We start from the raw sequence: 14,041 nt of genomic DNA on the forward strand, positions 1-14,041 counted from the left end.
ATATATATATATATATATATATATATATATATATATATACACACACACACACACACACACATGCACACACATGTACCATGAGAGGACCATAACCATGACAAGTTGACATGTGGGTTCCCTAGAGAAAGCTCCCGTTACTGTTAGACCCAGGGAGATGTGGCTCAGTCTCCGTATCAAATTAGACTTCCCCAGGAAAAGGAAAGAGGCTATGTCTTTTTATCTAGCTCTAGTGTATTGTCTCCATCTTGACTCCATGACAGAAGGTAGATTCTGGTTGGGTCTCCAGCACTGACTAAGCCTGGGGCTAATAGTGGTGTCTCTTCACTCATGGCCTGTGGTGTGCTCAATACAATAAACTTGGCTCTTACCAAGAGGGACAATTCTCACATAGGAAAACCACCACCCACCATTCCCCTATCTATTTCTGTTCTGTCAACAATCCTTGCTACCTGGAATCCCACCTGTGATGCCAGGAGTTTTGTTCGCTGTTAGTGTTTGATGCAGAGGGCTCAGTTCACAATGGCAATACCAGGGTGGTCCTGGTTCTATAAGAAAGCAGGCGGAGCCAGTCATGAGAACAAGCCAGTAAGCAGCGTTTGGCAACAGCCTCTCCAGTCGATGCTTCTTGCTTCCTGCCTGGAGTTAGCTCATACACTGATTTCCACAGATGATGAACTACAAGCTGAAGGACAGAATACTTGATTCCCTCCCTGAGATTCTTTTGGTGCTTAACCACAGCAATAGAAGCCTTGACCAAGATGCCGCTCTACCTGGATTACTTCCATAGCAATACTTCACACTGGACTTTGTCACCAAGCCACCACCACACAGTAACCTTAGCACAGAGAACGCTGCAGGTATATACCTCAGCAGCTTTGCTTACCTTTCCTAAGAACCCTGTCCCAACCCTGTGGCTTGTCACCATGAAAATGTCCTGTACTAAATATCATTTGATCTCTTAGGTTGGTCATCACAAATGCTCATGAAGGAAAAATGGTTTAGGGACATTGAATATTTAAAGATGGAGTTTAACACTGTATACTGAATGTAAGTGCACATATATGCAATCCCCACAGTTGGCCAGAAGGTGGCATCAGATTCCCTGGAACTGGAGTGACAGATGGTTGTGAGCTTCCATGTGGCTACTGGCGACCAATCCTGGGTCCCATGGAAAAGTGGTAAATCCTCTTCATCACTGAGCCATCTCTCCAGCCCTTAATTTCATCTTACCTAAAGAATTCTTGTATCTCCATCCAAACGCGATTTCTTGACATCACTGTGACTGCAGCCGCACACCCTAATGGGAGAAGACCTACTACTTTCCCTCAAAGTCAAATGCAAACCAAGAAGAAAGCTGTATTGACTCAAACCAAGAACTCTAGGCCCTTTAGATGACAAACAGTGCACAAGCCGATGGCACAGAGGTCAGACCTAAACTATGGGTTACTTGAGGTCATGGGGACTCTAGGCAGCTACTGTGCCTTGTCCCATCTTGTTAGGACATTCCAGGGGCTTCCCACTCTCCCTTAGCCACCCTCAGGGAACTTGGGCAGAGCCTGGCCTACCACCTGCGCTGTGAATGATCTGATTCCAATCTAAAATGGCAGCAGCATCAGTGGGGCCAGTGGGATCAGCGGGGTCAGCGGGGTCACTGGGTTCAGCAGGTCAGGCGTCCACTTGGATCATGATAATCTTACGAGAGGCCACAGACTTAGATGCTGAGTCATAATGGCCCACCTCCTAGTCCTCATATCTGTTCAGTTCTTCTGGACCACAGTGGCCTCTGAAGGGAGGCACTGCTGAGGCGAGATACTGGACTCCACTTGTTGTATGGAAAAAGTCCTCCATGAAATCGGTATTCTGATGTGGCTCACCAGCACATCTAGCATCTGAGTGTCAGAGGGCGGCAGTATGTGGCGTTCTTCAATCCGTACGACAGCCTGCCTCACTCTGGCAGGACAGAGATGACGTAACTGTGTAAAGGGCACTGGGAAAACACTATCGTTAACAAGAAATTTGCAGACATCCTCTCTGGCTAATGCCACAGTATTTGGCCTTGGAGTCACTACACTTATGACCAGATTGTTTCTATAAATGTGAAGAAGTAACATGAATATTCAAGGTTTTAAATATCAGCAGTTTCAGGGTTGGTTATAATCAGTTTTGGATGTACAAGAGAGGGGTAGGGTGGCCAGGCCGGTATCAGAATTTCTCCTGGATGATCCAGGGCTGCTTCACTGAGGAGTTAAAAACAAGGGCTGAATTTCTCTCCTGGCAGTATTTTCCCACTCAATACCAGCCCTGTGGGAGCCCTAGCTCATGCTTCCTGACAGAACCCTCATCCTCCTGGATGTGGTCACAGCCCACAGTCCAACCACAAGGCTCCCCCAGGTTCTTCTTCCGGGGGAAGACCTTGCTTGGCTCTGCTGTGTTTAACCTTCTAACACAGATGCTGACCATGGCGAGCAAGTGAGGCACAACCGCTGCTTAAAGTTTGCAGCTTTTATTAATTTTTTAAGGAACAGATCAAGGCAGATTGCTGGAGCAAAGCAGTCATGTGTGCGCATGATGTGGATGTCCAGGAGCCCTTTCAATATTTAATGCAACCAAAAGCCTCTGGCAGCCGATCATCTCTTAATGGGGCTTGCCCTTTGGCCAGCTTCTTTCTCAGGGAGTCAACTATCTGGCTTCCAAACAAGTTGTCACTCACTTAGTGAGTAACTACCACAAGATGCAAGTGGCCCCCCAGGCATCATTGGTCTTTGTTGGTCGAGTTTAGAAGGTCCCTGGTCGGCACAGCTTGTCTTCAAACACCTGTGGTTTCAGAGTGAGCCAGACATTGGCATCGGTCTGTTCTCACCTCCCTGTGAGCCTCCACTAAACACAGAATGGAATCCGTCAGGGAACTGGGTGGTAGGGCTGAGAATTTCTGTGTGAGGAGACAAGAGACAAGCTGGGGGAGACTAAGCACTGTCCTGGGAGTTGAGCTGCATTCACACCAGAGGGGTCTTCATACCAGAGGGGTCTTAGGAGAGGTGCCAGCCAAGGATCAGAATTGGTTCTGGACTGACCTGACTGACAGCTAGCATTCCCAAGAACAGCGCGGCTGCAGAGAAGAGAAGAATGAATGTGAACCAAGAGGGCGGCACTGCACTTTGGGAGAAGCCAACTGACTGGAACAGCTAATGGCTTCACTTCTTCCATCTCCCAGTGTATCTGGGGAATGGGTTGTGCATGCCTCACTCGCTGTTGCGAGGGATAAAGATGGTGTGTGTGTGTGTGTGTGTGTGTGTGTGTGTGTGTGTGTGTGTGCAAGGCAAACAAGAATGAAAAAAACCTAGGCTGTCAGTGTGAAGGGGAGACATGGAACAACACTTTCGGTCACTAGTTTATACTTATAGTTGACCAGAATCTTCTTTAATCTCACCAAATCTTTGTCTCCTAATGGAAAAATGGAACTTGTTAAGTTACATGAGATGTAAACATCTCACAGTTTACAATGACTAATGACTACAGACTGTATCCTGTGAATTTCTTAGGTGAGAAGTAAATTTTGGAGGCTGGAGAGATGGCTGAACTGTTGGGAACATTGGTTGCTCATGCAAAGGACTTGAGTGTGGTTCCCAGTACCCAAAGGGCAGCTCACAACCATCTGTAAATCCAGACCTAGGGGATCTGATGCCCTCTTCTGGCTTCCTCGGGCACTGCATGCATATGGTGAACAGGAAGGAAAACATTCACTATACATAAAGTGAAAATAAATATATCTTTAAAAAGTAAATTGTGTCATTGTAATGATTGGATATACCATCGTGATTTAAAAATAATAAAACCATGAATTCTTTTTTTAAAAAGATTATTTATTTATTTATTTAATATATGTGAGTACACTGTCGCTACCTTCTGACAGACCAGAAAAGGGCATCAGATCCCATTATAGATGATATTGAGCCACCATATGGTTTCTGGGAATTGAACTGAGGGCCTCTGGAAGAGCAGTCAGTGCTCTTAACCACTGAGCCAGCTCTCCAGCCCATGAATTCTTATTCAAAAGAGCTTTACTTTCATTATTTTCTCCAGAGTTTTTCTTTCTTTCTTCCTTCCTTCCTTCCTTCCTTCCTTTCTTTCTTTTTCTTTGATTTTCTTTTAACATTATTCAAGTTGATAGAGTTGGGGGGACAGTCAATTCAAAAACCATAGCTGTAGTTTTTATTTTGACCGTTTATTTTGATACTCTGTGTTAATCACTATCAAAATCCTGAGGTGCTCTGCTTTTCTTCCTGGCTTGCTTCAGTTATCTCATGCCTGGGCCTCAGACATTGTCTCCTTAGCTCTGTTGGTCCAGCCATGTTGAGGTGATATACAGCCTTCATCAGAGAGTCTTTTTATGGCTCCTGGTTTCATTGCCTTCTTCAAGCTTCTCTCCCTTTGCTCCAGCCTTAGAAGGAAGGAGTGGAGACCTGGTGACCAGGTGTCATGATCACTACTCCCTCAATGTTGAAGCAAGAAATCTTCTTAGACCTCCTTTCTGATGGAGTCCCCCCAAGTGTGTAGCAAGAGCAGCGTTACACTGTGCAGCCCTTGTTCTGAGAACAGGGTTTCTGGAACATCTTAGAGAACCCCTACCCACAGATCTCTGGTCTTAAGACGTTAAGAATCTCATTAATTAAGCCTTTTAAAAATATTTACTTGAGTTGTGTGTGCGTGTGTGTGTGTGTGTGTGTGTGTGTGTGTGTGTGTGCATGCACACAGACACATGAGCGCAGGTGTTCACAGAGGTCAGAGACATTGAGCCCCTTAATGTGGAGTTACAGTCTAGAATAGAACGTAAGTCCTCTGCAAGAACAGTATTAGTTCTTAACCTTTGAGCCATCTCTCCATCCAACCCCAATCTGTACCAACCCCACCCCCCAACATCAAACAAACTAAAATGACTTTCCCTGCATCTAAACTAAGGCTTTGTTTGATCTGTTGTTAAGAGAAAGAATTTGACTTGGGACAGAGAGTAGCAAATACGAATCCCTCTTGAAGAACACACCATGAATCTTTCCCCAAAAGCAGCAGCACTTGTAAAATAATAATAATAATAATAATTTAAAAAAAAACACCTTTTACTCACCAACAACCCCGTCGACTAACTTTATTAGTGGTGTAGTGGTGTTCCTTTTGGGAAAGGTAATGCCTTAGCAGCATCTGATGTGTTCTCGTAGCTACACTAAGGGCCCTGAACAGCCAACAGAAGGAAGGCTTCCTAGGCGTATGAACCTGCCTCAAAAGGAACTTTGGTTACGGGGAGATCAGACCTTGCAAAAAAGTATGAAGAAGTTTTTCCTGGGCGAGCATCCATGACTCAGCTTTCTGGCTGTGCATAGAACACGTGTTTGACCATCAGGAAAACCACCAGAATAAAGTGAAATCGGTTTGTATCTGGCTCTGGGCAAACTAGATGAGTACCTTCTCCGGAGGGTAGCTGTTGGATACATTGGGATAATCGAATGGAGATTCTTTGCGGAGGGTGAGATGCTATCAGGGAGTGGATGATTAGCAATGCGAAGTGGTGGTTTGTAGTTACAGAACCATACCATACCTTGTTATACTGGCAGTATCCGAGGGCTACCCTAACCCTGTGCACTTAACCAATCAGAACAACAGGAACCAGCCCAGGATGGTTGTCAGTAACACATCAGGAACTAGAAACAGTTTCTAAATCACATGTTTCAGTCAGCCATGCTGCTAACTAGATGTTCATCTCCCCATTTGTTCCTCCAGCCTGCCCACTGTGAAGGACACCCAGCCTGCCCCACCCTGACTCTTGGAGCATCTCCCAGTACCCCTGGCTAGTGGGCAACCAGGGCAGAGATTCAGCCTCTCAGTGCCACACTTGAAAACTAAATCCAGTCTCCCAAATATTTAAGCAAGGGCATGAGGGCAGGTCGCCAAGGAGTCCAGTTCAGAACCAATGACTCCCCGTGCTCTGCTGTGAGGAGATGGTAGTTCTGTACAGCTTGAAAGCCAGGGAGTGTTGACAACAGAAACATGACAGTAATTTGCTACCACCGGGACTGCTCCTCTAGCAGGTCTATCCTTGTGGCATTCCCGAAAATCCCGAGGACAGAGCCAAAAAGGGCTGTGCAGCGTCATTCTAAGTGGGTTCTGCATGAACTGGTTAGGCTGGATCACATCGCTCACACGTCTGAAGACAGAAGAAGAACTCTCTATACAGAGTAGAGAGTATTCTCTATACAACACATGAGGAATCCCCACAGAGAACCTGAAAGAAATAAAGAGAAAAGGGGGGGGGGAATCTGGCCCAAAGAGCTAAGCAGAAAAGAAATCTCGTGATGGGGAGACATGTACATCGAGACTTGAGTGACATTGAGGGAAACAAGAGCATTTTCTTTGGTCACTACCAAACCGGGACAGAGCCTGTGGTCCACTTGGGGCTGTCATCAGTATCGCCTTAAAGTCGCTGGCAGCTGAGGAATATGGCAGTCCCTTGTGTCGATTCTCACCCACAGTTTAGGGACTGACTAGCACACGGAACAGTGCTACTACCGGTCAGCGCTGTCCACATTGGGAATAGCCAAAAGAACCCCAAGCCTCTGTTCACAAATCGGTGACGGACACAGCGTGGCACTGTGGGTACGCAAGAAAGCCCAGAAGCTCTCGAAATCAGCACACCCCAAAGTTTACGGATGTCTGGCTCTAGGGGCCTCCCTCCCACAGATACATGATATGCCTTCATCACTGGAAAACTTAAACCCTTTCTCATCTGTTGAACTTCTCAGATGCTTGAACGTGTTCTGTGATTTGATCTCCAAGAAGGGCCAAGCTACAGGCCCGAGGGGACTGAGGCAGCTCTTATGTTTGGGAGCTGGTGTGCAAAACCCGACACTTTGGTTCACACTTCAACGCGTGCTGATTGTAAGCTGGATTATAACTTGAGTATTTCCAGAGAACAAATGATTTTTTTTTCTACTAAAATCTCCCCATCTAGCTCCAGGCTTTTCTGGCTCCTCTGCCATGCTCTTGGGGGCTTTTCTTTTTTTCTTTTTCTTTTTTTTTTTTCCCTAGTCTTTTGTCTTTCAGGATTTCTGAGAAGTACATTTATAAATGGCTCTCACAGAAAGACCCACAGAGGAAGGAACCCAAAGATAGGTGCCAACCCTAAACCTTCCCAGAAATATTAGCAGACACTTGACCTTCGTTGCTTAAGATTCTCCCCTTCAGATGCATTAACACTAGGACTTAGCACAGGCAGAAGACAAAGCCACAGATTGTGACCTGTCACTCTGAAAGGCTCACTGTAACCCCTGGAGATCTGTCTTTCATGGTAATGAGACGTACTGTATTTAGGGCCTCACGAGGTCCCCAGAAAATGTCTGCTGTGTGGATGAAAAAGGCCAGGGAGGACAGCTAGACCTTAGACTTGTCTGTCCCATGGGTCACCGCATCACCTTGGACATACGGTAATCGGTGACACAGTCTCATCTTCAGAGTTCAGTGAAGCACCGTGCATGTTCGTGAAACTGGATAAAGCAGTGGGCAGATGTCTGTAAACCTTAGAGAGCTTTCCGAGTGTGTTCTGAGAGAATGTCACACACAGAGACAGGAGTGCTGCACGGCCGGACCAAGTACTGGGAAATGGGTGTGCCAGTGTGCTCAGACCTTTCTGGAATATGGCCTGGGGAATGTGTACCAGGCTTAGGAAGCATCAGAATGAGCCTCCACCTGTCCAGAGCACAGAGAAGTGTTCACTTTGCCTGGTCAAAGCTTCCAGGTCCTGGGGTGTCACTTAACCCTGGGGCCATGAGTCCCTCTGAGCATTGGGAAGTGTTGGGCCCTCCATGTGTTTCAGCAGCTTCTCCTGGTCAATGTTCTGAGCTCCACATGGAGATGGAGGGTCAGCTGGGGGGTAGCCACACAGTACCATACTACCAAGTATTCCTTTCTGGTTGGTCAGGATTTGTGCCACATGGGTTATGGCATTTCCTAGGCGGAAATGTCGTCTGATACCTGGGCAGGTTCATTTCCTTTGTGTAAAAAGCCACAAATCGACATGGAGAATGAAAGCTGGGCGGGGCTTCCACGTCCACAAATCGACATTGAGAATGAAAGCTGGGCGGGGCTTCTGCATGCTCTGCAGCCTGAACCACAACTAACTCAGGCTGTTGCCTATTTGTGCCCGTGGCCTCGGTAGCGCCAGGGGATTGCCAACATTGTGTCATCAAGTTTCTGTGGCTGAACTAACGCTATCTCCAGGTGATTGCTGGGGCTTCTGTTTTTACTGAAATGGGTAATTTTCTTTTTTTTAAAAAAAGTAAATTTATCTGTTGCTGTTAACAAACTAAGTTAGGATCAACCTATGATAGAGGAGAGTCTAAAGCTTGAGTACAAAAATATAGCTCACGTACCATGGTTGCCTGTCAGTAAAATGGAAATAGTAACTTCCATCCTGGGCACCACTAGGTTGGGATGAAGAAACCTTTGCTTGCTATCTTGGTCAAAATTATCACGTTGATTAAAGGATGAATGGATGGGTTGATTCCCCCCAACAGGAAGTACATGAGGGCTTTTGTAAATCCAAAGTGGGCATCAACCGAATGCCCTCAGCTCACCTCTGGCTTCGAGGAAAGGAGAATTGCAAAGAACATTTTAAACATTGTTTTGACCGTTCTCTACCCTCTGGCTCTTTTACCTGAGTGTCCCTTGAAAGAGCCACCTTCCCCACAGCAACCTTCCGATCTGGTTCCGATGACTGACACTCCTACTGATGCCTTCCCCGACAGGTCGGTGGTCACACAATGCTGCCCATCCGATGGATGCCTCCAGAGAGCATCATGTACAGGAAATTCACCACCGAGAGTGACGTCTGGAGCCTGGGAGTTGTGTTGTGGGAGATCTTCACCTACGGCAAGCAGCCCTGGTATCAGCTATCGAACAATGAGGTGGGCAATATTTGGGGAGAGATCCTACCCCACAATGCACAAACACACACACACACACACACACACACACACACACACACACACACACACACACACACACGAGTACTACTAGAGCAGCAATCTAAGATGCAGCCGTGGTCTGAGGGTTCTTGAGCTGGGAACCGGGACATGATCCTATGTGACTTTGAGTCAGCAGCTCTTCCCAGAGAGACAGCTGTGTACCTGAATTTCACAGCCTCGTTTAAATAATATTGGAGAAAGAGAGGCACTGTGTTTTCTGACCCAACCTCGCTCCTTCTAATGACAGGGCTGAGGAATGATTTTACATTGCTCGTCCAACAAATTAAGGGCAGCCTAGGTGGCTCATGTCCCTCCTCCTGGCAAGAGTTCCTGCACTGCTCCAGAGATTTCAGATCCTGCTAGAACATTAACTACTGGTGAAAAAAACTCAAGTGTTTGTTTGCCTATTCCAATTCCTTCTCTGTGGGGGATTGGTTCCAAGAACCCCACCCCCACCCCCACCTCCACCCCACCCCCACCTCCACCCCGACCAGATTAGAACACTCAAATTCCAACACCGAACAATGTGCTATCCACAAGCAACCCGGGCATCTCCTTCCCTGTGGGTCATCTCCAGCTTACTCACAGGAACAGTACACACAAATGCTGTGCGAACAGCGATCTTGCAGCTTGTTTAGGGAGTAATGACAGGAGGAACATCTGCGCATGCTCAGTACAGATGTCATCTTCCTCGCGCACTTCCAGCCTGCTGCTGTTTGGGTGCACATCTGGAGCCGATGGATACGGATTGCCAGCAGCATGTCTGCGTTGAAGCCTAGCGCCTCTGTCAGGTGTTTCCAGACTCCCTCACCTCCATGCCTGTGTTTTTAGACTCAGCTCTGATACCCGGTGAGCCTGGTCACGTCTGCCGTTAGGGGGTCCCTGTCAGTCAGCACCTCACACAAAACTAACCCAGGCTCTACCCTCAGCTGGTAAACCCCGAAACACGGGGTACTTTCTGTGTGGAATTTAAACGACCCTTTGTGAATACCTTGTGCCTATCCCAGTTTTGTGAAATCGCCGTGGCTCTCTTCCCAGTGAGCAAACAATGAGAGAGGCTTCTTCTGAGGCTGAGGCAAGAAGGCCATGAGTTCAAGGGCAGCCTGGGCTACATAGTAAGCCCACACCTACAAAGTTATTCCACTATGAGGCCGTATCAGCTCCTTCTCTGTTGGTAAATGGTTAAGGAGACACATGTGCTAACTGTCCTGGTTTAATCAGCACACACCTGTGTCTGCACAAACACAAATTATCCAGAAGTAAGCAATGTAATCCAGCTTGATTTTTAGAGTTAAAGAAAGGAGAGGCCCTTCCTGGCTCCTCCCTCCCGCAGGCATGCGCAGACTCCTCCCACAGGCTTGGCTTTTGCCCTGCTAATCCTGCCTCTGGTCTCCCTCCAGGTGATAGAGTGCATCACCCAGGGAAGAGTACTTCAAAGGCCTCGAACATGTCCCCAGGAGGTGTATGAGCTCATGCTGGGATGCTGGCAGCGGGAACCACACACCAGGAAGAACATCAAGAGCATCCACATCCTCCTTCAGAACTTGGCCAAGGCATCTCCGGTCTACCTGGATATCCTAGGCTAGGGTCCTCCTTCTGCCCAGACCGTCCTTCCCAAGGCCCTCCTCAGACTGGCCGACACGACGAACCTCTTGACTGCCGCTGACGTCATGACCTTGCTGTCCTTTGCTCTGACAGTGTTGACAGGACCAGGAGCGGCTCTCGGGGGAGGCAGTGTGTGCTTCTCCATCCACAGACAGTATTAACTCACTTCTGGCATCGTCTCTTTCTCTCCCTTGGGATTGTTTCTTTCTATTGCCCCTTCCCCATTTATGATTTATTTATCTATTCATTTATTTATTTATTTTCTGGTCTTCACTGCTTCATGGCCCTCAGTCTCTCTCCTTGACCAATCTGGCTTCTGCATTCCTATTAACTGTACATAGACAAAGGCCTTAACAAACCTAATTTGTTATATCAGCAGACACTCCAGTTTGCCCACCACAACTAACAATGCCTTGTTGTATTCCTGCCTTTGACGTGGATGAAAAAAAGGGAAAAAATCAAACATCTGACTTAAGCTGTCACTTCCGATGTACAGACATGGGGCATTTCTATGGATTCACTTCTATTTATTATTTATTTATTTATCACTCTTCTTATTGTTTTCTGGTGGTTTTAGCCTATGTGTGAGAAGGAAAAGTTGTGTATAATCTGGGAAAACTTTATCTGTGGGAAATGAAAACGAGAGAGAGAGAGAGAGAGAGAGAGAGAGAGAGAGAGAGAGAGAGAGAAACTTTACCATAAACCACGGCATCAGCGAGACAGAGGCAAGCCATCGGATCAGTCGGGAGTCCGTCGTGCTTAGGAAAACCCAGCAGCCATTAGCTGGGGGAGCATGTTTGGCTCCGTCCCCCAAGCACCTTTCTGAGGAGGACACAGGATGTTGAACTCTGCATCACGGGCAGAGCTTCTAATTACAGATACTGGCTCGCACTGGAAAGACAGTTCCCAGGGGACCTGGACGGACAACACACCCTACATTCAGACATTGTGGTCGGGCACAGTGACAGAGTTGATCTGTTTCTCAAGTGTTCTCTGCCAAGCTTTTGTGAAGTTCCATCGAAGGAGATAGATTCTTGCTCAGATATAATTTCAGGAAAACCCAAGTCCCTGACAAAGAGAGGAGACGCTCTCTATTTGGAGGCGAGTTTCTCTTACCTTGAACTTTTTCAGACAGCAATTCCCCCAGCCCCCACCTTCCACTCTCACCTGTCTTGTAACTGTGCAAACAAAAGTGTGCATGGTCTTTGTCAATTGATACCTATGTGCACCTGTGTTGCAGAAACCGTTGTCCCAGCTGTGGTGCCTGATTAGTAGGGCAGATCCATAAAAGGTCTAACCTAGGCAACTTCGGGAATGGTGACCAGATCAGTAGCTGGAGGCACTCTCCAGGAGGCGGGGAGGGGTTTACTGAGTAGGCATGCTGAAGCCTGGATCTCTTCACCCACCTCAAAGCCGCCAGGCTGCAGGACAGGCACGAACCATCCCCGAGGGGGAGGGGAGCTCTCTTGGGACACCACCTGAGTTTAAGTTCGGTGCGCTCCGACCAAGTCTCTTGCTCGGGGCTGTTTGCGGAGAGTGGTTTCATTCCAAGGTACTCACTACTAGTATGCTCTTTTGTTAACTATAATCCATTAAAAAGTTTAAAAAAAATGAATTAAGCCTTGACACTGTATGGCTGATGGGAGGCTGAGCCCAGACTGAGCCTGGGGATTTGCTCCCACACATGGTCATTGGTTTTCCGAAAAGAGAGGGTAAATTTATATAGAAATTTACAGTTATTTGGGTAGTCATTTAGACCAAGGGAGACCAGTGTTTCCATTTCTCTGTCCCCCCTCTGTGAGGGGAAGTTCGATAAACTTGACACCTTTATAACTGGAGCCAGATACGAAGGGAGTGACTTAATTCACCTTAGAACATTTTATTTGGTGTTTATTTCTGAAGGTGCAAGAGTTCTGTGTGTGCCCATTCATTTCTGGAGCACTGTGTTTTCTAGCAGAAACTCCGAGAGCCGGTCCTCACAATGAAACTTAAAAACCTGTGTAAATTGACAGAGAGCAGAAGGCAATCTCGGAGGCCCACTCAAGCGAGCGGTGGCATGAGGCAGATGCCCTGGCCCTTTCTGTTGTGCTGGCCCATGAGAGATGGGAACTATTTTGTCCTCTTCATCCATTAAAACAAACCCCTCCAGAATACCTATAATAATATAACGAAAGCCATATCTCTGTGATCTATACCGTCAGGTATAGATCATTAAAGCACCCATGGTACTGTCAGGCACTGTGGAACCGCGGGGCAGCGGAAAGGCAAGGGCACATTTGTACACGTTCCTCTAGCTTCTGCCAGCCATGACCTATGAGCTTGCGTAGGCCTGTCCCTCCGAGTCTGACCGGCTGCCCTGGGGGAAAAAGCTGCAAGATGCTCAGCAGACAGCAGAGGAGAGGATAGCCTCGGAAAAGGCCAAGGCTGGGGAGCCCATGCAGGATTACACCAAAGGGCTTTACTGAGAATGTGGGAGCATTCCATTCCAGGTTGTATTTTCCTCAGCAAGAAAAAAGAGCAGATTGAAAGGTGGAGAAGGAGAGAGAGGAAGAGAAAGGAGAGAGAGAGGAGAGCAGAGGAGAGAGAGAGAGAGAGAGAGAGAGAGAGAGAGAGAGAGAGAGAGAGAGAGAATCCTTATACTTTTTGGCAAGTCCTCAAAGGTCTTAAAATGAAAGTGTCTATGCAAGTGCAAATTTTTACAGTTATTTATACTAATTATTATTGTTATTAATTATTATTATTATTACCAGTCTCTCTGTTGTCTCAAGAATATGTGCAGATTTCAGAGCATTAAAGAGTATTTGGTTTCTTTTAAAGTAGTTGGGTGAGTCAAGGACACCTTAAAATAATTGTCACTGTTCATCTGCTATCTCCTTTCTCATGGTATTTTAAGTTTTAGAAAAGAAACATTCTTGTTCTAAAATGTATCCCTCTCCATAGATGACAAAAAAACAAAACAAAACAAAAACAAAAACAAAAAACCGGTGTTAGCAAACCGAAACCTCCCCCGATTCCTGTCTGACATCCGATCCATTTCTCAGCTGCTTGATGACCTCTGAGCGCTTTTTGCATATGTTGTCAAATTATTCATATTATTTTGGTGAGGGAATGGAGACTCAGAAACTCAGAGGACAAACATAGGCTTCACCGAAGTCTAACATACAAACAAGACAGCCGGGAAGGAAACGTGCTAGCAGCGTGTCTGTGAGGCAGGGTGGGGGGTTAGAGCAGAAGGAGACTTGTGCAGTGCACGCGGAATGCAGTGCACGCGGAATGCAGTGCACGCGGAAGAGATGTTACATCACGTGCTTCTGCTCCTGGCTTCCGCTGACTCCCAACTTTGCGCTCAGCCTCATTTAGAAAACGCTTCAAACACTGCTCTCCAGGGTTCTGTCAGAACTCATGCACATGTGCTCACACCAGCCCCG

At 47.0% G+C, this 14,041-nt stretch overlaps 1 protein-coding gene across 2 annotated transcripts in view; it reads left to right on the forward strand.

The window, feature by feature from the left end:
• The window catches only part of Ntrk2 (neurotrophic receptor tyrosine kinase 2), a 318,758-nt gene extending 307,451 nt beyond the window's left edge, over window positions 1–11,307 (forward strand). For both annotated transcript variants that reach the window (XM_021215214.2, XM_029547603.1), the window contains exons 17-18: window positions 8,790–8,948; window positions 10,409–11,307. In XM_021215214.2, coding sequence (XP_021070873.1) covers window positions 8,790–8,948; window positions 10,409–10,594 — 345 coding nt within the window. In that variant the 3' untranslated portion in view covers window positions 10,595–11,307. The remainder of the gene's footprint in view (window positions 1–8,789; window positions 8,949–10,408) is intronic.
• Window positions 11,308–14,041: the final 2,734 nt, after the last annotated feature.

Source organism: Mus pahari, chromosome 16, assembly GCF_900095145.1.
Source record: "Mus pahari chromosome 16, PAHARI_EIJ_v1.1, whole genome shotgun sequence".
NCBI lineage: Eukaryota > Metazoa > Chordata > Mammalia > Rodentia > Muridae > Mus > Mus pahari.